The 22517-nt window shown below is 32.5% G+C and overlaps 1 protein-coding gene across 1 annotated transcript; it reads left to right on the plus strand.

Moving 5' to 3' along the window:
• The first annotated feature begins 353 nt into the window (after nt 1-353).
• Nucleotides 354-21585, plus strand: LOC133195146 (uncharacterized). Its single transcript, XM_061331010.1, has 4 exons — nt 354-380; nt 539-686; nt 1745-1870; nt 21440-21585. Exons 1-4 carry the CDS (start codon nt 354-356, stop codon nt 21583-21585), a joined length of 447 nt encoding a protein of 148 aa, XP_061186994.1.
• The last annotated feature ends 932 nt before the right edge of the window (nt 21586-22517 follow it).

Below are 22517 nucleotides of genomic sequence, written 5' to 3' on the forward strand. Positions count from 1 at the left end.
GCACTGGACTGGTTTTTATAGGCGATTATCACCTTGGATAAAATATTTAGGTATTTCAATGTTAACATTGTAATTTATCCTTCGAATTTCTTGTTAATATAAGATTTGGACAATAAAGACTTCAAACATAGAAAGGAAAAGTTACAGTCAGTTATACGTATTTGTGATTACGTGACTTTCATTTATTGTTTTAGGATGCTATGATGCAAAGTATGTTGAAGAACATCGAACGTACAATTTCCATATGAACTTTACATCAGCAGGGTTTTGTAGGGAGATATGTGAATCTGTAAATTCTACTTTATTTGGAATTAAGGTATCCTTTAAACAAAATTACTTAATGGATTTCATACATGTTTAATCAAACTGCCTGTACATTTGTACGGGAATGAAACTCGATTTTCCAAAAGGAAAAATATAGTAAAATAAACTTTTTTTCCAGCAAAGACATATGTAATACCGCTTTGCATTCACTTAAGTCATATTTGGAGAGTGTCATTGCTAACTAAAGAAACTTTTATGATATCTAATTTTGTAGTTAAAAGAATGTGTCTGCTTGAAATTTACCATTCTGGCAGAGACTATCCCTTCAAACAAATGCACCAATAAATGTAATGATGTTGAAGACGGAGACATTAAATTTTTGGAATGTGGAGGACCGTATGCGTATTCTTTATTTAAATCAGGTATTTTAAAGTCAGCTGCTGTACTCAGACATACTCTAACAATCCTTGCACACGTACTTGGATCGGATTAATTATAGTAATATTAGTTTTACTAGTATCTAATCTATTAGGCTCTAAGGTTCGGGGTCTTGGGTGTAGTTGAGGTTGTCCTATATGAAAAATGCATTATATGTTTTAAAAAATATTCATCTTCTTTACTCATGAACATCCAACTGGCTAGTCCGAAGTATCTGACGTTTTCCAGGCTTTTTTCACGATTTTGATATTTTACATAGCAGGAAAACATCAGAACCGGTGCCGTTATGAAAACTGGAAATTTCATGGTCTCCAACCAGAAATGATTTTCGGTACTTGCGAACTGAATTAAATGCCGAACTTACAATTTATCAGTAGCACAATGCTTCTAGTACTCACCAATATCGATGAAAAGAAAATATCACTCCACATTTCGATACAGGTCTTGCAAGATTTTACTCGACGGTCTGATAAAATGTTTTCACCAGACTGTATATTTCATAAACAAACCATAAAAAATAATGTTGGTGAGTACTAAAGGCATTGTACTAATAAGTTGTGAATTCAGCATTTAATTCGGTTTGCAAGTATCGAAAATCAACCCGCAGGTAAAGAGACACAGTTTTAATGTGTACTTGATTCTTTACGAAAATTGTAAAACAAATCATGATTATTATATTCAGCTTCCAGGCTCCTTAACATTTGTAATTCCCAGTTTTCCTTTGTGACATTTACTATTTCACAGCCCACTTCCATAAAGTAAATGCAGATCTAGACTTTTCCTACAAATAGTTTCGTCATTCACTTTTGAAAATACAGTCAAAAACTAAATATTATACAATTTGATTTATTAGATTTTGAAATTTTGGCGAAATGTTATATTTGCTACAATTGAAACAAAGTAAGATTACTTTTGAAATTCTGTATTAAATTACGTCAAATCTTAATCACACAATCGTGATTTTGCATTTTGTATCATTGTTGGAAGCTGTCAGGAAACTACTTTTAAAATCATCTTCTCGATATATTGATACTTCTTCCAGTTTTATTAGAAGACGACGATGTAGGGAGAGGAACGGCATGTCTCGCAATAGACTGTGGTCCAGTGAAGAAATTTACAATCTCTGTTGATTGCTCTGAGTCATACTTTGGAATTTGTGCCTATGAAGGTTACGTTCATTTATATATCTTATTTTTACATTCAGTTGGTATTTTCTCGACTACTAAGCTACCCCCCACCCCCCACCCCCATTTTAAAAGCCATCTGCTTGATGTAAAAGAGATAGAAAAGGAACAGTGGTCAATCTCATTCAGTGAAGAAATGAAAGAATCGGGATGGGGGGTTGATAAGACGAGCCGATTGCCCAAGCCTCTTTTACTGCTATGCAAGTATGTATATCGGATATATCTCAATTCTTTCAATTTACCTAGGCATTTAAATGTTTACAGTAGTTGTCAAAATGATATCTAGATTCCAAACAAACTAAACACTTGACCTTCATTTTCTGCCACAGGATGTCTAACGTGGGTAGTGACTTCTTTTCTGTAATCTGTATATTAAGTGTTAAAAGGTATTTTGTAGACATTATTAAAATGATAACATTGTATTTATTATAATTCTAATCCGGCATTTTAAATATTTATTGTAAATTATGAATTAATTATTGCATACATATTTCTTATTTTCAGCTAAAATAATATTTTATTCCCATAGCAACATTTCAACTCAATTATAAAGAAAAACAAAACAAAAACTCAAAGTATCAGAGCATGATTCGAAAACTTTCCTCAATAAATGTCCGTTTAAACAGCTCCTCTCTGACCACTACACGACGCAGTCAAATATACACGCCCATTTAAATAGCAAACAGTTATTCAGTTAATCGTATTTAGCAAGCGTATTTGGAATTTTTTAAGACCACACTGAAAATTTAGGTTTAGTAAACTTTTTTTTATGGAGAGTGGGTCTTCGTACCAAATTTTTGCAGGTGTACAAGTAAGAAGAAACATCGTTCCATTGCCTTTTCTTCTAAAAAAAAAATGCTGCAACGACCCATTCTATTTAAAACATGAACATGTAGTAGCTATATCATCCGATTTATTTCGGTTTTGTGAAAATCGATCACGTTGCCATTTTGTTGTTTTAATCAGAATCGATTTCACTGTTACATGTACTGTAATTAGGTATTGTCAATTTTGTATGGAAGTGGTAATAAACTTTATCTAAATTAAACAAAAATTGGATTTTTAAAAAAATAAATTTATACATTTTTTATTTGTCAATATTTAGGCATATGACTCGGCTTATCTCCCCTCAAATCACCACCCAGTTTTTTATTACTTGAAAACCAAATCTATACTTATGTTTTTAGCCTTTCTTATTTCTCATACAGTTTTTACCAGAGCCTAGTTACTTTTTCTTATACATTTTTTTTTTTTTTTGCCAAACTCTTTTCTGTTAACCAGATACCTATATATGGACCGCTCTCTGGGAAAAGGGGTCTTAATGACAAAATTTTCGAAATTGACTTTTTCAAATATTTCAAATATACAACAAATTTAGGACACACAGTCAAAATTTGAGCATTTAATTTGCTATAGTTTTAAAGCTATGCGTATTTTAACACAACATGTTGTAATGAAAAGATAACGTCATTGACGTTATTCAATAACGTTGTCTTTGTAAAAAAAAATGACGTCTAAGAAACAGAGACTAAGATTAATTTGATGATAAAATAGAATAACTTAATTTTTTCCTTACAGTTTGAATAAAAATATCACTGGGCACATTTATTAAATTATAAAGTGTGTATATCTGACTGTACATGTTGCACAGCGAATGACATTATAACGCATTCCAAAATCAAAACAGAACATTTTTTTTCTGTTTTAGGCATTTTGCCCTCAGGTATTGGCAAAATCTAACAAAAAAAAAACAACACAGTTTTATAAGATATTTATTCATTAGATTGTGAAAAATCAGCATTTTTCTAATGGAAACACGATCTAGAGTCACAAATAAACTGAAATGTAAATATTTGGAGGAAATATAGCAAGACTTTACGGGGTAAATTTCCTCCGAAAGAAAATCACTTATTCACATCTTAAAGATAGCAAAAACCTACAGGGTAAATTTCCTCTCAAAAATGAGATTGAGACAGTGTACCAACAGTAATTCAAAACAAAAGCAACCATCTTTTAGATAGCAAGACTTTACGGGGTAAATTTCCCCCCAAACAAAATCGCTATTACAGTATTTATGATTCGCAAACAACGTGAAGATGGCAACAATCTACAGAGTAATTTTTCTCTCAAAAATGATATTGATACAGTTTTTACACAGTATTTCTAAGCAAAACACCAATCTTGTAGATAGCAAGATTTTACGGGGTAAATTTCCCCCCAAAGAATATCACTGATGCAGTATTCACTACTCTTATTAAAACAAACATTACACTTTGAAAATTGCAGAACTCTACAGGGTAAATTTCCTCTAAAAAATGACATTGATTCAGTTTATATACAGTGTTTGAAAGCAAAAGCAACCATCTTGATGATAGCAAAACTTTACGGGGTAAATTTCCCCCAAAGCAAATACCTGATATAGTTTTTATGATTCACAACATATTAAAGATAGCAAAAATCTTCAGGGTAAACTGCCTTTTAGAAATCGCAATGCAATCTTTTAGAAAGTAAGACTTTACGGGGTAAATTTCCCCCCAAAGAAGGTGTCACTGACACAGTATTCACTCTTATAAAAAAGCGAACATTACACTTTGAAAATCGTAGAACTCTACAGGGTAAATTTCCTCTCAAAACTGACATTGATTCAGTTTATATACAGTGTTGAAAGCAAAGACAACCATCTTGATGATAGCAAGACTTAATGGGATAAATTTTCCCCCAAAGAAATCACTGATACAGTATTTTTGATTCGCAAACATCTATAGGATGGCAACAATCTATAAGGTAATTTTCCTCTTAAAAATGACATTGATACAGTTTATATACAGTATTTCAAAGCAAAAACACCCATCTTTAAGATAGCAAGACTTTACAGGGTAAATTTCCCCTCGAAGAAAATCACTGATACAGAATTTATGCTTTGCAATATCTTGGAGGTAGTAAAAATTAACGGGGTAAATTTCCTCTAAAAAATATTACTGATACAGTTTACATCATACATAGAAAAAGCAAACATTAAACTTTGAAAATAGCAAGTATGTACGGGGTAAATCCCTCCCTCCCGAAGAGTATCAATAATACAGTTTATATTATTCAAAACAAACACTGCAACTCGATGATAGCAAGAGTTTACGAGGTAAATTACCCCCCCCCCCCCCCCCCCACACACACACACAAAGAATATCACTGATGCAGTTTATATAACTCACAGAATAAAACAAATATTACTTTTTGAAAAAAGCAGAACTTTTCAAGGTAAATTTCCTCTCATAAAATAAACTAATTCTGTATATATTGTTTACAGAAAAAGCATACATTACATCTTGATGATAAAAAGACTCGGGGTAAATTTCATATCAAAGAATATTAATAATATATTATTTTTATATTAAAAACGAAACTTTTATCTAAATATCATGCAAGCTGGAAAAGCTAAATATTAACATTAACATAATATTAAACCTTCTTAACATAGAAAAACATACAAAAACATAAAAAAAAAACCCTCTGACATCTTTCTTTCTCTGTTAAAGGTATAAGATTTCTTTGTGTCCTGTTACACTTTCTTTATTTAAACAGCGTCCTCCTTTACTATCTTTGACCGAAGTTCCACTACTATGCTTTTCTCTTGGCTGATACAATAGACAGATTGTAGAGTGCATTTTCCAAAGGAAATCTGGCAACCATATTCTGAACCAATCCATAGTCGACCTATGGATGAAAATTTTAAGTCTCATAAACTTCAATTTTCCAAAGCCTTAGGCATTTATAAATGATTTCATGACAGATATGACTGGTTTAATATTGCGCACTAGAGTAAAGAAGCACCTGCCTGCTCCGCATTTTTGTAAAACAGTCTTTCTGTTTATATTGCATGGAAATTGCATTCATCTAAAGATCACCCCAACACACACTCATATCAGGATCAGGAACGATTTCAAATGGAGATACTGCCTAAAAAATACATATATCGTGACATATATAAAATTGTATATTTACCTTGTTTGTTCAAGATTTGGACTTGAATTTGTAGTTCAGTTCCAGCACAAAGGGAAAACAAACCAGGCTAGATGACCTGTCAGTTTTCTGAACACACGTATTTAAGGAGTGTTTCAAAAGTGTATTTTTATGACGATTCGATACAAAAGTGACTGTTTTGTGCTTAATGGAACAATTACAAATTCAAGACCAAATCTTCAATATACAAAAGTTCTTGAATCATTCTTTGTGTATTTCTTTATATCTTGTAATACCATGCTAAGCAATAGAGTGCATAAGATTTTTTTTTCCTTCTAATTAATTGACTGAATTGCATGGCGACTTCTGCAAGATGGGCAATGCGATATCATTGCCTTTGAGTAACTTAAGCATACATGCTGAGCACACATTGGTACTAATCGTGAACTAATGGGTTGAAAATCTCATAGCCATCTATACTTGGCTGCGCGGGGTTGTTTTGTGTAACGTGGAATAGAGAAAGTCATTGTAAAGGATACGTTTTTGAACTTAAATAGAATGACCTTGACTATGACAATGGCAATCATCTCAGACATTCCCGGCATAACTGATTGTCGAAAATGTCTGCTAAGTAACAATTCCGTTCTTTGAAAATTTTCATAAATAATTCTGCCTATATGTGCAGTGTTTAAATATTCAATTATTAAAATTAATCACAAAAAAATGTTATCATAAGAAGTTAGATGAGATTACTACTCGAAAAACACTCGGGGAATTCCTTTTTCCTTTTTCTTCTTATCAAATGTACGATTGCCGATATGAGCCTGTTTCAAATAATGGTACACGGCCTCTACCATGTATACCTGTAGCTTTATTTTTTATACATGTATATTTCTCTTAATCTGTACATACATACCCGTACGAAACTCTTAACCGTTTTCCGCCTGGAGTCCGGGCGGACTGAGACGGATTCCGGTTAAGTGCTAGGTGGACTAAGCCGTACTAAAGACGGACATGGAAAACGTCTTAGCTTTAACCGTTTTCCGCCTCATATCTTAGGTGGATTCCACCTTAAATCTGAGGCGTATTTTTGTTAGACGTTTTCCGGCTTAGCTCTTAGACGGATTCTGCATTAATCTTTAAATTATGAAGAGTTTAAATTATGACCACATGTTTCATTCCTCTAGATGACCTTGTTTTCTAAAGGCACTAATGGGGGAGATATTCGAAAAAAATAGTCAAACATGGCTTTTAATCCAGTTATTAGACTTTGAATATTAGGCTTTCTATTACATTGAAGATTGCCTTTCCTAGAGGAGTAATTTTTTGCAGCCATATTGTATATCAGATATACGTTTCTAATGCGCTCCTGTTTGACCACCCTCTACAGGAGGCGAAAGTTTTCAGGCAGAGCCTCTCTTTGGATGCATTGGTCAGTTTGAATGCAGATTTTGGAAGTGATGACTGTTGGTCAATTTGGTTGATGAATCTTTATATGTTATTCAGTTTAAAAAGGAACTCAGGCAAGATGTATGCCTGTAAATTACTATTCTGAAGATGATTTGTTATGTGTTTTTGGAAAAAAGAGTGACAAAATACAACTTTTGGTGTTATTCTTAACTAAGCTTTGAAGTGAAGCAAATTATGCTCGGTGGACATGCTGAATGGACAAAGAAGGACCTCTAAACACTGTACAGGAATACATGTAACTGTGAAAAACAATGGTAAGTTAAAATTTTTAGCGGTGTTTTTTCTTTTCTCTCTTTTTTTGAATTTGTACAGCCAAAATATGTACACACCACTCTCCACCATTACTTCTGATAATTAATTCCAACTGGAATAGCACTGAGGCCCTATATTCACATTATACTCTACACTAACCCAGATGTTAAAAAAAGTTTGCGCATAAAATTTCAGGCGCCATTTCTTTTTCCCTAATGTAGGGTAGCCTCAACCCCCCCCCCCCAACCCCCCCCCCCTCCCTTGTTTTCAATGTTATGAGCATATCCTTTTAGATTAAAATATTAAATATTAAAAAGTACAAAGATAAAGGATAAAAAAAATTACTAATTCATTTGTCAATTATTAATCAACATGTACTTTTGTAATTTTATTTTTCACTTTGCGTATGTGTTTTCCGGAAATACGATTTCCTTTTAAAATTAGCGACCTGTAGTTACTTCCAGTTTTAAAATCACGATATGATGTGTGTTAGCACTGGTTTAACCAGTGGTTTATTAGTGGAATGGTGACACAGACACCCTTCTAAAAGTGTAGTTCGCTGCTCAGTTGGGATTAGGAGTCAGGTTCTGAGATGTAAGTCATCATTTAAAATATTAAAATATTAATATATACATCATGTACATGGAATTCTTCTTTTTTTTTTACCTTGATGAAATTATTAAAATACATTTTTGGGGTGAAATTTGAACAAGTTTTTTAAATTTATTTTTTCATCCATATTGAAGTGTACCATTCCTCATAACGTTGATGCATCTACACTATAGTTTTCCTAATTATTCAATAAGCAGCTGCAAATGTACATTTCAAAACATACATGGATATGAGTATATTCATTTAAGTTAGATCTACATATTTCATGAGCAGCTTTTGAATATACATGTAAATTAAAAGTGTTTGTAGAATGGGGTCTTACGTTATTACCTTTTACAAATATATGAAGATTATGAAAAGTAATTGAATAAGAGATTAAAAACCTATTTAAGTCAATTTTAAAACTGTAGATATTAGGATTTTCTGCAGTGCAGTGTTATACATTTCAGCACTTCGAGATTTTTAAGTCCTCAGCAATTTTGGCCGATAAAGGTAAAATGAGGATTGCGACAACTGCAGCAAGTCAGGATGAAGGCCAGAAGTCACTGTCCATCCACCCATAGGAGTAAACTGGCAATGCTGCTTTGACTTCTCATTTGAGAGCTTGCCGAAGATTCATGGGAAAAAGGAATGCAATCTAACACCTGTGCTTCATTCAACTGTATTGGAGGTTATGAGAGGTAAGAATACATGAAGACATCAGACGTCTGATAAATATATGAAAAATTATTCTTATATTTTGTAAGTTTTAGTGTTGAGAGAAATTAGACAAGACTGTTTGCATCCTGATCTGTAATACAGAATAGAATGCCATAAAAGAGTCATTTTATTGAAAAATGCTGAAGAGTTGTTTTAAAACGAGAAATTCATCTCAGTTTGTATTTTCTTTATAGACTTCAACATGTGGTGACCGTGTGTGAAGAATGGCAAAGGATTTAAAGCTTGAATCATGGAAAAGATAAGTTATTCCAGATAACTTAGGAAGAAGAACAATAAAAATGACACACTCTTTCCTTGCAGACAGAAAGAATTTTGTGAAAATAATCAACCAGTGGTAAATTAACAGCTAATTGTTTTGTTGAATTGACTTTTAAACATTGGTTTTGTCTTTCTTTTTTTATTTGTCAATTCAACTGTGACAGTCACATTATTATGTAGATGTATGAAGAAAAATCAAGTTTTGGTACAGTATTTTTTATCTTTTTATTTCATGTGAATTTAAGGCAAGGCATAACATTTTCAAATGTAATTTTTTTTTAGTCATTGAAATTTAAAGAACTTGTAAATAAATGATTTATACTTTGTATAATTTCATTTTTTTTTAATTGTTAAGTTTGTAAAAGTCTGAAACAACAATAGCTGATGTACACAGTGATAGGCAGATTATGTAACCATTAATGCAAAATCCCTCTAACCATTAAGGCGGAATACGCCTTGCTAGTAAGGTGGAATACGCCTATCTTAAGTAAGGCGGAATACGCCTTGCTAGTAAGGCGGAATACGCCTATCCTAAGCAAGGTGGAATACGCCTTGCCATTAATGCGGAATACGCCTTGCAGGTAAGGTGGAATATGCCTTGAAAGTAATCCATATTAGGAAAGGCGGAATACGCCTTAACTCATTTAAATATTTCGAGCCCTATTCCGCCCTGATTCCACCCGGACTCCGTCTAATAGTCTTATTAAGTTCTTTATAGATAAAGGCGGATTCCGTCTTTTGATTTCCGCCTAAGGTCAGGGCGTAAATTTTCGTACAGGTATGTACATTTATACAAAATATAACGTGTTATGATTTCGGAAAAAAAGACATGTAAAAGATAAAAAATATAATCTACAGATAGATTTCGTCACTGTAATTATGGTACATGAAAAAATCTTATGTTTAATATTTGTCTATCATTCTTTCATTAATTTTTGCACTTGACATCCGATACTCCGCAAAGAATACAGCTAGAAAAGGTAAACACCGGCATATAGAAAGCAATTAGAAGGTGGATATTTTTTTCTTTAATTTTTAAAATGATGTACAATATATTCGAGTTTTAAAGTTAATAATACGTTCTATCAATATTGCTTTTCATTAGCTATATTTTTTTCTCTCTTTTTTAACCTAAGGTTGTGTCAGTCTAGAAAGATCAACTGAAAAAAGAATAAATGTTCATATTGTAACGCTTCGGATGTCAAACACTCCCGCAAATGCTAGGAATAAAAACCAAGTCGCTAAATAAAGTTTATAATTTATTGAGGTAGTTCAACAGCGAAAATGAGTAACAGTGTGTAAAATTGACAAGTCTCAACCCTTGGGACAAAAGACAAAAATCAGCACAACTACTGAAACGGACGGATATAAACTGGCACTATTTCCAGTATTACATTTATGTATAAATTCCCCCGACCAAACTAAAACTTAAAGGCTCTCTATAAATGACTAAATTTACAAATAAATATTCCCGCTACTAGTTCAACTACTAGCACGCAGCAGAAATATTTCCTAACTCTTACAGAAAATAGAAATAACTAGTTCTTAACTAGTAATAATAAATGAAACTAGCACAATGACTAGTAATATTAATTTAGCCTAGCACTACATATGTACTTCAGTCACATATATACTGAAATAGTACACACCTTAATCTGGACAAATAAAACTGGCGACCTTTCTTTAGGACACAAAGGAAACGAGAGAGCACCCGATACTCAGCGTCCGTGTATTTATAGAACTTCCAAAACCCGCAATAATTAATAACCAATCATAATTAATAATTCCATCCCGTAGTAAATAATTAGCCAATCATACATAATTATCATCCCGTAATGAAATCTCACTCTCGTACATCGTATGTAAAATTATTACAATACGTAAATAAATTAATAAAATATAAGTTTACACTTTAAAAGCACATTTAACGTTTAATTAAACAGAGTCTACAATCAAATCTTCCGCCAAAGTAACTACGGTGAAAATAGAGCATATACACCGTGAAGCATCATGGGAAAATACACAAGTAAACAAAGTATGGCGGCGGCAGAAGTTTCAGTAAAACACGTGTGCTCGAGAACGCTAAAATACATCGTTCACACGACAATTAAGGTAATCATGAGGTAATCATAAATTACTGTACAACTTTACAACTATGTATGTACAAGTAAACCATCAACAAACGTGTAATTAAATAACATAACGATGTTTGACATTCAACACATTATAACACATGAAAAAGGGGGGAGCGATCCTTTTATATTTTTCTTTTTACATCTTTGAAACCACATATTTAGTAAAATAATAATAACTGCCACATAAAAAGATGATGCATATGCAACTGCAGTAGAGTATATATAAAATGTCACCAAGTTTTAAGTAGGGAAACCTGTGCTTTTTATAGATCAAGATATGGATGCTTAGAAAATGTAGAAATTATTTAAACTTAGGTCAGATTTATGACCGCAATGCTATCCAATAAAAGGGTTTATTAACATCTGGAACTCACGCAGCGGAAGAGTAAACAGTAAAGTGATGAGAAACAAATCACCTAAATTTCTTTCTCGCAACCACCCACTGATAGATTCATTCATTTTCCTTGAAAGCAATGCGTCCGTTTCCCTGTAATATACGCTACATGATGAAAAGTGAGTTGGGAATTTAAATATTATTGGCCGTATTGATATGGCCGGCGTTCATTTGCCCTGTTCCCTGGCTCATCCACGCCAAAGGTCACAAAGAACACTAAGCAAATTAGGGAAAGGAAACCAAGCTAGATGACCTCTCAGTTTTGTGGACGCAAGTACTTTAAGAATGTTTCAAAAGTGTACTTTTATGGACGATTCGATACAAAAGAGACTGCTTTGTGCTGGAACTGAAATACAAATTCAAGTCCAAATCTTGAACAAACAAGGTAAATATACAATTTTATATATGTCACGATATATGTATTTTTTAGGCAGTATCTGTATTTGAAATCGTTCCTGATCTACAATTCCATTGCGTAGCATAAGGATTTCGGAACTTGGTAACTTTCTTTAATTATTACGTGAAATAACTGAAGCTGAAATGTGAAACTTTAACCAACATTTAGGTTGCAGTAAAACTATCTGCATATGCTATAAGTTACCTCTCGCACTTCCCCTTAAAAAAACGTTCATGATGGACCTAGAGGGCATCAGTAATACATGTACAATACAAATACAATATTATAGTAAGTGCATTTAACTTTTTTGATTATCTTACGATGTAGACCCATATCACGAATGAGCATTATTCTCAGAAACATGTATAAATGTATGTGTGTATATGAGTGTGTGTTGGGGTGATCTTTAGATGAATGCAATTTCCATGCAATATAAACAGAAAGACGGTTTTACAAAAATTCGGAGCAGGCAGGTGCTTCTTTACTCTAGTGCGCAATATTAAACCAGTCATATCTGTCATGAAATCATATATAAATGCCTAAGGCTTTGGAAAATTGAAGTTTATGAGACTTAAAATTTTCATCCATAGGTTGACTATGGATTGGTTCAGAATATGGTTGCCAGATTTCCTTTGGAAAATGCACTCTACAATCTGTCTATTGTATCAGCCAAGAGAAAAGCATAGTAGTGGAACTTCGGTCAAAGATAGTAAAGGAGGACGCTGTTTAAATAAAGAAAGTGTAACGGGACACAAAGAAATCTTATACCTTTAACAGAGAAAGAAAGATGTCAGAGGGTTTTTTTTAATGTTTTCGTATGTTTTTCTATGTTAAGAAGGTTTAATATTATGTTAACGTTAATATTTAGCTTTTCCAGCTTGCATGATATTTAGATAAAAGTTTCGTTTTTAATATAAAAATAATATATTATTAATATTCTTTGATATGAAATTTACCCCGAGTCTTTTTATCATCAAGATGTAATGTATGCTTTTTCTGTAAACAATATATACAGAATTAGTTTATTTTATGAGAGGAAATTTACCTTGAAAAGTTCTGCTTTTTTCAAAAAGTATTATTTGTTTTATTCTGTTAATTATATAAACTGCATCAGTGATATTCTTTGTGTGTGTGTGTGGGGGGGGGGGGGGTATCTAACCCGTAAAGTTTTGCTATCATCGAGTTGCAGTGTTTGTTTTGAATAATATAAACTGTATTATTGATACTCTTCGGGAGGGAGGGATTTACCCCGTACATACTTGCTATTTTCAAAGTTTAATGTTTGCTTTTTTAAGTATGATGTAAACTGTATCAGTAATATTTTTTGGAGGAAATTTACCCCGTAAATTTTTTCTACCTCCAAGATATTGCAAAGCATAAATTCTGTATCAGTGATTTTCTTTGGGGGAAAGGATCAGTGCACTTAAGCTATGAGAATTGGATCCCGGTACTTAGCCAATAATAAATTTCCGAAATTCATAAACTTTTTAAATCAGAATTATTAAACAATATCTTAAGAGCAGGGTTTGATATATTATATCACGTAAAAATATTAAATAATGCCGAGCGACACTGGTTTTTGCGACAGGGATCTAGCAGTTTAGTCACATTTCTATTGTTATTCATATGCATACCAGTTTTCAACGACATTGTTTACATCGAGCCGCAACTTGTCCATTCTTCTCATTTGCACAGAATGTGTATTTTAATTTAAACTTACACATATCCAAAGGGCAATGTTGGACAATTTGCGGCTCATATGTAATTTTTTAAAAAATTCTCCAAACTACGGTCGGGTTAGCTACTAAATTAACAGGTCACCGAGTGTCAACCTATTTTGACCTGTTTGATATTATAATCACTTTACTCACGTGACATTCCACTGTTCGATATGCTTTCATTGTGTCTGTCAATGGACTTCAGGGCTGAACACACGGATATGTATTTAAGTACAAAATCTGACTATGTATAGACTTTTAATACAGTGAATCCTAAGATTTTTCGAATCTTATAAAATTGTATTAAGAATAGGGCAATGCTCTATTTCTTAATACAAGTCTTAACTTACCTTTCATTTTTAAACCAATCACATTGTGGTCATCCTATTTTTATCACAAAAAAAGGCACGTGGTAAATAATGGTCGACTTTAGCAGTAAAAATATGGAAAAACTCGTTGTTTTATGGGAAGAAGATCAAAAGGAGTAACTACATGTACTTGTAAAAGTTGCTCAAATGCAGCGTTATCTATTCTAAAGAAGTTTTTATAACTACTGGGGTCTTCTCTTTGAACCTCATCTAGCGATGCATTGTGTGTTTACATCGAGCCGCAAGTACATATACGAGTGTTTCGCCGCTGTTTCCATTACAATGTTGTTTTTTTTTCAGTTTTAATGCAGTACATAATACGATAACAGATACTGCTAACAGAACCTCGTTTTCCATTATTGAGAGAGAGAGAGAGAAAGATATTGCGAGGGAAACACGTAGAAATCCTTAAAGTCTATTAACAATCTGGTAAAACGTATAAACGTGTGTACAGGAAAGTATTATAATACAAATATAATACTTGTATAATACTAGTAACTACAAATCTCATCGTTTACCGGCCTGAACAACTTCAAAATAATGAAGAATTTTGCGAAAATTTTATTAGGGTCTTAAAGTTTACCTTGTCTTCTTTCAAAAAGTTGTGTTTTTCGTTTGGTATTTTAAAGGAAATTCTGGTATTGCCAGTGCAAATCAAGTACACGATTAGTATTAGCTATGTTAACTCATGTTGCCTCTGTATTATGGTCTGCAGGCATCTACAGTCACATCCCTAAACACTAGTATCATACCTGACAATATTTGGATTGCCGAAATGAAAGAGATATTGAAGACATAAGCGAGTGATTATCGATATAGTAACGTTGTAGAATTTTCGTTGACCATGTTTTTTAATCTGAAATATACTTGTTCCGTCAATAAAATGTTAATTTAAATTACAGATAGTTTGTATTTCTTGGAGTTTTCATGTTAACCTAGCGACTCAAGTTTTAAGTTAAAATTTTATTTTTCATTTCCGAATGTTATTTATCTATACATGCATATAATAAAATATGTATCACCGTGAGTACTACATACATGTATAATTTGTTTCACTACACGTTTGTATTACTCTACATGTACAGTGATTTACGATTAAATGTAGTGTGACATCGAAGTCATGTAAATGTGAATCTTTCTTAAAACATACATTCATTCTTTGAATTGAAAAGCATTCAGCATATAAAACAAAAAAAAATGATAAAGCTAAAGAAAAAAGAGGGGGTATTTTTTTATCATATACGAAAATTTAAGGAAATACGTAACGTACCTTACCTACTGATAATTTTTCAAGATATTCTTAATTTAAGATTATAGTGCCATCAGATGTTCGTCGACAAAAAATCAGCATGCATTACCAGGGGTTTTGAAAAGATATCAATTGGTGAAAATTCTTGTATAATTCAAAAAAAAAAAAAAAATACACAAAAATTACTAAACACATATTCTAGATGTTTTGTTTATCCACACTTGTTTTAGAAGACGTGTACAACAGCATATATATTATATAAACATACAAATGTAGCACACAATTTCTTTAAGTATTGGAACTCTTCAACTCCAGGGAAAAAGACAATAAAGTTCAAACTACGTTGCGTATGTCCTTAAGATTGATCTAATTCAGTGCTAGGCATCAAGCATATGGATACGAATCACGAAAATGATCAATATGTATGGCCATGAATCATTTATTATTTGTGTGAATCATGAAACTACACAATCTTTCTCTCCTCCATTTAAATTCATACTGTAGAATCAATCTGGAAATAATGTGCAAATGTTTACATTCCACTTCTATGCTTCCATGCGATTTAAATATCTCCGCCCATTTGCGGGTACCTAAAATTCGAAAGTGGTCCAGTTCAAATTTCCGGAATTTAAGGCTTATACATATTCTTTTCAATGACGTTGTGTGGAATTATAGCAATATGTTTAACAAAAAATTCGAAGTATAAATATCAGAAGCATATGTATGCACAATAGTCATAGATTAATTTAGCAATATAGTCTAATTTAAGGCTAAAAATGGGTGGCCGAAAAGGCTCCAAATGACACTCTAAAGTGCACTCATTCTTTACCCCGTAAAGTCTTGCTATCTTAAAGATGGGTGTTTTTGCTTTGAAATACTGTATATAAACTGTATCAATGTCATTTTTAAGAGGAAAATTATCTTATAGATTGTTGCCATCTTATAGATGTTTGCGAATCAAAAATACTATATCAGTGATTTTCTTTGGGGGAAATTTACCCCGTAAAGTCTTGCTATCTTAAAGATGGGTGTTTTTTGCTTTGAAATACTGTATATAAACTGTATCAATGTCATTTTTAAGAGGAAAATTATCTTATAGATTGTTGCCATTTTATAGATGTTTGCGAATCAAAAATACTATAATATCAGTGATTTTCTTTGGGGGAAATTTACCCCGTAAAGTCTTGCTATCATCAAGATGGTTGTCTTTGCTTTCAACTCTGTATATAAACTGAATCAATGTCAGTTTTGAGAGTAAATTTACCCTGTAGAGTTCAGCGATTTTCAAAGTGTAATGTTCGCTTTTTATAAGAGTAGTGAATACTGTGACAGTGATACCTTCTTTGGGGGGAAATTTACCCCGTAAAGTCTTACTTTCTAAAAGATTGCATTGCGATTTCTAAAAGGCAGTTTACCCTGAAGATTTTTGCTGTCTTTAAGATGTTGTGAATCATAAAAACTATATCAGTTATTTGCTTTGGGGGGAAATTTACCCCGTAAAGTCTTGCAATCTGAACGATGGGTGTTTTTGCTTTTAATTACTGTATATAAACTGTATCAATATCATCTCTGAGAGGAAATTTACCCTGTAGAGTTCTGCGATTTTCAAAGTGTAATGTTCGCTTTTTCTACGTATAAGATAAACTGTATCAATAATTATTTTAAGAGGAAATTTACCCTGTAGATTTTTGTTACCTCCAAGATATTGTGAAGCATAAATTCTCTATGAGTGATATTCTTTGGGGGGATATTTACCCTGTAAAGTCTTGCTATCTAAAATATGGGTGTTTTTGCTTTGAAATACCGTGTATAAACTGCATCAATGTCACTTTTGAGAGAAAAATTACCCCAAAGATTTTTGCCATCTTCACGATGTTTGAGAATCATAAATACTGTATTAGTGATTTTCTTTGGGGGGAAATTTACCCCGTAAAGTTTTGCTATCATCAAGATGGTTGCCTTTGCTTTCAAACACTGTATATGAACTGAATCAATGTCATTTTTTAGAGGAAATTTACCCTGTAGAGTTCTGCAATTTTCAAAGTGTAATGTTCGCTTTTTATAAGAGTAGTGAATACTGTATCAGTGATATTCTTTGGGGGGAAAATTACCCCGTAAAGTTTTGCTATCTAAAAGATGGTTGCTTTTGTTTTGAATTACTGTAGGTACACTGTTTCAATCTCATTTTTGAGAGGAAATTTACCCTGTAGGTTTTTGCTATCTTTAAGATGTGAATCAATGATTTTCTTTCGGGGGAAATTTACCCCGTAAAGTCTTGCTGAATTGTCAATACATATGTAGTTCCTCCAAATATTTACATTTCAGTTTATTTGTGACACTAGATCGTGTTTGCATTAGAAAAATGCTGATTTTTCACAATCTAATGAATAAATATCTTATAAACTGTGTTTTTTTTTTTGTTAGATTTTGTCAATACCTGAGGGCAAAATGCCTAAAACAGAAATAAAGATTTTCTGTTTTGATTTTGGAATGCGTTTTATGTTCATGTATATCAAATTAATTTCATAAAGGTAGACTACAAATATTTTTTTTTCAATAAATGTTGAAAACGACTAATAAAATAACTATGATTACAAAGAAATAGGGAACTAAATACAAAACAAAGCTAAGTATCATTACATGTACGTTATTCAAGCGGTTAACAGGCCCGATGGGAAAATGCATGCGAGCGTCAGCGATAAAATATCTGGTCTATTCTGGTTACAATTTCTCGTCTTTTAAAATGCTGATCTTCACTTCTGCTATTGATGAAAATTATTCTCCTAAGGACATAATACCAGGCTTTGAACTCAGTGGTAATTTTGTATTTCCCGTAGAGGCTTAGAAAAATCTTCCATTCCAGCAACTATCATGCAGGGTACTCGGGAGCTGAGATTGCGACTGAAAACTGGTCCACAATTGTTTCAGGCTAATTAATAAATTGGTCTCTTCAGTTTTTTGATTAAAACAAATCCACCATCAATGCTGCAAAAATGTATGAAATTGAACTTGCATCATATACTGATTTGTCTTGCTGTTCCGTCATAATATGCCACATAAAATACATTTATTTCAATATATATATATATTTTTTTTTGGCCGTTGCAATTATCAGTATGAATTGTACATGTAAGTTCTGTATTCAGAAATCGACTAGTTCAAATAATGGAATCTGGCCCATGAGTATTTGTACCTTCACACACTATAGTTGCATGTTAAGAAATTTAAAAAAAAAAAGGATATCGTCTATTCGAAACCAAAGATCTGGATTTTGCAGAGTCTCGATTATAGAGAGGCCCCATTTGGAGAGCATAGCGAGGTATAACTCGATGGAAGCGAAAAATCAGTTCTTGTGATGTCGCTGTAGAATACTACATGGTGTCCGAGAGAAGTTTTAAGAGTTGAAACTGCCAAGCCTCTGTAAATAAACCAGAACTCTATTTAAATGATGTTTGCTGAGTTAATAATTAAACTAACACGCATAAATTTAACTTGCTACATGTATATATATTTTTGAATATGTTATTTTAAAAGTGTAACGAAATAAGATAAAAGTAGACTTAACATGTTGTGCACAGGCTGTAGGAGGCACTTTTAGTTGAAAAGGGAGGGGGGATCAGCTTAACAGAAAAAAGTTAACAAACTAAACCAAAAAAGTTACATTACTTTTGAGGTGCACATCAGTAACTTATCTTTATATTCTTTTGTAAAGTATTTACTGGTAAAGTTTTTATGGATAAAACTTTTAATAAGCTTTGTTTTCTTTTGTGAAGTATATAATGGTAAATTATTGCACCCTCCCCTTCTCCGGTTTCTATGGTACTGATATCTTACAGTGCAATTTTAGGTCAAATCTCCCCATGAGCGAGGTTGGGTAAAATTAAATCAAATACCTGTAATGTGTGCATTTATAAGAATTACTTATTTCAATAAAAACACAAACTAAATAATGTACTTCCACAGACACCTCAAGAGTGAATAAATTACATGTACTTATCGTCAACCCCACCCCCCCTCCCCCTTCTTTTCGGATGGTGTTTAAGTTGAGTTACTTTTCAGGATACGCTCTATTAGAATCAAATCAACCATCTTTGAGACACTTACAATTTTTTGTGTGAATATCTTTGCTTTTGAATTCTTGATAAAAGTACAGAATAATAAGAATGACAGATTTGACGGAGAATGTTTTTAAAAATATAGGATCGTTACATTTTGGTTATATTTATACGGGGAGAGGGTCAGTCCATCTTTGCTGGCTAATGATCTTGGGTAGCGGAGATAGGGGTAAGTCATGAAGTTAAGTATGTTATCCACATTTCATCCAAATTAAGATGCCTGTGATATATCAGTATTCTACTCTCTCTATCCCTCTTTTGGCTTTACACCATTATGTATCGGAATCAAGCCAGGATCCAAGATTTTTTTCCAGAGGGGGGGGGGGGGGGGATTCCACACCAGTAAAAAAAAATCATAGCCATAAAGTTTTTTTTTTTTTTTTTGTTGACGAGCAAAAAGAAGCGAACACAAAACGTACACCCCTTTCAAACGTGAAAAACTTATTTCGTAAAGGTTGTGGATCAGGGGTGGGAATGTAGAGATAGAACCGCTTTCCTTCACTTCTTAAACTTCAAAAGTATTATTCCCCGCTCCTCCAATCTTAAAAAGTGTCCTTGTTTTCCCGGAGAGGAAGAGGATCCGTGGTCATTTTTTCGTTACTTTACTATCTACATTAGATAACTAACTCCACATTTTTTTGGCGGGGGGGGGGAGGGGGGGGGGTCCGGGTCCGCGAATGGGAATAACACATTATATGCAAAGATATGTTTTGATATTGATTAGATAAAATTATTATTCTTTCAGTGAAATAATCGGGAATGTTATATACATCATAAAATCCAGAAGCAAAGCCGGCGTTAAAACAAAAGTACAACATTTCAAACGTGGAACTTGCTTTTAAAGTATGTGCTGATTTGTGAAAATTTAAATAAAATGTGTGTATTAATACAATGGAAAAAATCTTAACACGAACTACTGTTTCATACATGAAAAAATATCGGAAAACAAAATGAATTTCGATCCGCCAACAAACAAATGCTGCATAGAACAGGTTGATGTATGTTGCGTGAACGCACAAAGATTAAAAAATGATCAAACTAATCAAATATTGTCAATGTTCATGTATATGCAAACTTTCAAAGAACAAACATTATACTTACTAATAATACAACGTCCATTCTTCTGTCTGTGGTTATCCCTTCCATGCCTTCACTCGCTATACTTTGAGGTCTGGCTTTAGTGACGTAATATAAATAAAGATGGCTTTTGTGTTGTTTGGTGGATCATAATACTTTACATTCACAGAGGCAGGTTTACGTATAAATAGAAATTTATAAAACATTATTTGCTTCAGAGTGGGGTTTTAATTATTCATTTTACTAAGATATTAAAACTAGCGAAAATAACTGAACAAAAGTTTAATAAAGATATTTGTATATTGTGTACATTCAACAGCTGTCCAACTTTGTCAGCGAAATGCATACGTATGTAGGATATTCACAAAGGTATAACAGTAAATATAAAGTAATATATTATAATATCCGTCAGTGATAACTTGAGAAAATATTTTTAAAATGGCAAAGAAACGTATTTTACACACGATACGACGATCATAATACACATTCATTTATACTTTCACTCTGAAAATAAAACTGAACAACGGAAAGTGAAAAGGGAGAAAAAAGGAACATGTGCGTTTTAAACGCGAAAATTTGACGTCACAATAAACACGTTTTTCTCAACGTCAACGCTTATGTCATTAAGCCCGGTTTTGTCAGAGAGCGGTCCAATTACAAATTGATTAATCATTAATATGCATTCTTTCGAATTATTTCATATTATACAATCGAATTCTTATTTTTCTTGAAACATATTAGATAGGTACATTTAAAACATAAAAACCTAGAGCAATATAAAAATTACCTTGCAAATTCAGGTTAACTTTATATTGATACTGTCTTCTACAGGATATCTAGGATGCTTTAAAGACCAGAAAAATCGAATTTTGACAGGAGATTCAGTAAGTATGAACACCATGACTCCAGAAAGTTGTAAGGCGTTTTGTAAAGGAACCAAATACTACGGAGTTGAGGTACTCATGTATTGTATGTAATGCAATGTTAATGTCTAAAAATTAGGAATATTATAATTTTTTTTTAAGTATTCCTTATACAAAGTTTAAAAGGTATATAATGATTTTTCATAGTCTAGAAATTTTCACATATAGCAAAGCTTCGCCCCGGGGTATAAAATGAGCAAGCCATTCCTCATTTTCATTTGAAAAATTCTATTTTTTTTTATATTCATTTAAATCTAGACACCACTTTGAAATCATTATATGATTGGGTGTCGATTTCTCCAAAACGTACATTTTTTAAGGATTGGAGAGCTCATTTTATACCCTGGTTATAGCTTTCTAGAACTTCTATATACCTGTATAATAAAACGCCCAAACCATCTAGGGAGAGTTTCTGTTAAGAGATTGATAATAAAGCAATCCAAATCACAGCTAGCGAATGTGTATCATTTTCAATAAGAAATGTTATTTTTGTATTTGCAGTATTCTAAAGAGTGTTTCTGTGGAAACTTTCTTTCAATAAGTATTAGAAAGCCTGAAAGAGAATGCGACAAGGAATGTAAAGGTGATAAAAGTCAAACTTGTGGTGGAGACTGGAGGATAAGCATCTACAATAACCCAAACCATAGGACAAGTAACTATCAAGAAAATTTGAAATATATGCATTTTACTTTCAATTTATGTGACAGTTAAAACTATTTGAGACAATATGTTATAAAATTGCCAAAGTCATTACATACTAAATTCCATCTTACTCTCCATTTTTAATTATGAGGATTTATTTCAAAACGAGAAAGGAAAAAAATATGAATGATAAATGAAGTAATTTAAGAAAGTTATGCTCTTTTTTCCATATGTTATGTTGCAAATTTTGAATTTACTAGGTGGAGGTCAATGCAAACCTTACAATACAAGTAGTTTTCATGTTGCAAATTTTGCATTGACCTTCACTAGTAAATTTAAAATTC

This window comes from Saccostrea echinata, unplaced genomic scaffold (assembly GCF_033153115.1).
Source record: "Saccostrea echinata isolate AGI-Se365-2 ecotype Australia unplaced genomic scaffold, CSIRO_AGI_Sech_v1 ptg000029l, whole genome shotgun sequence".
In the NCBI taxonomy this organism is placed as follows: Eukaryota; Metazoa; Mollusca; class Bivalvia; order Ostreida; family Ostreidae; genus Saccostrea; species Saccostrea echinata.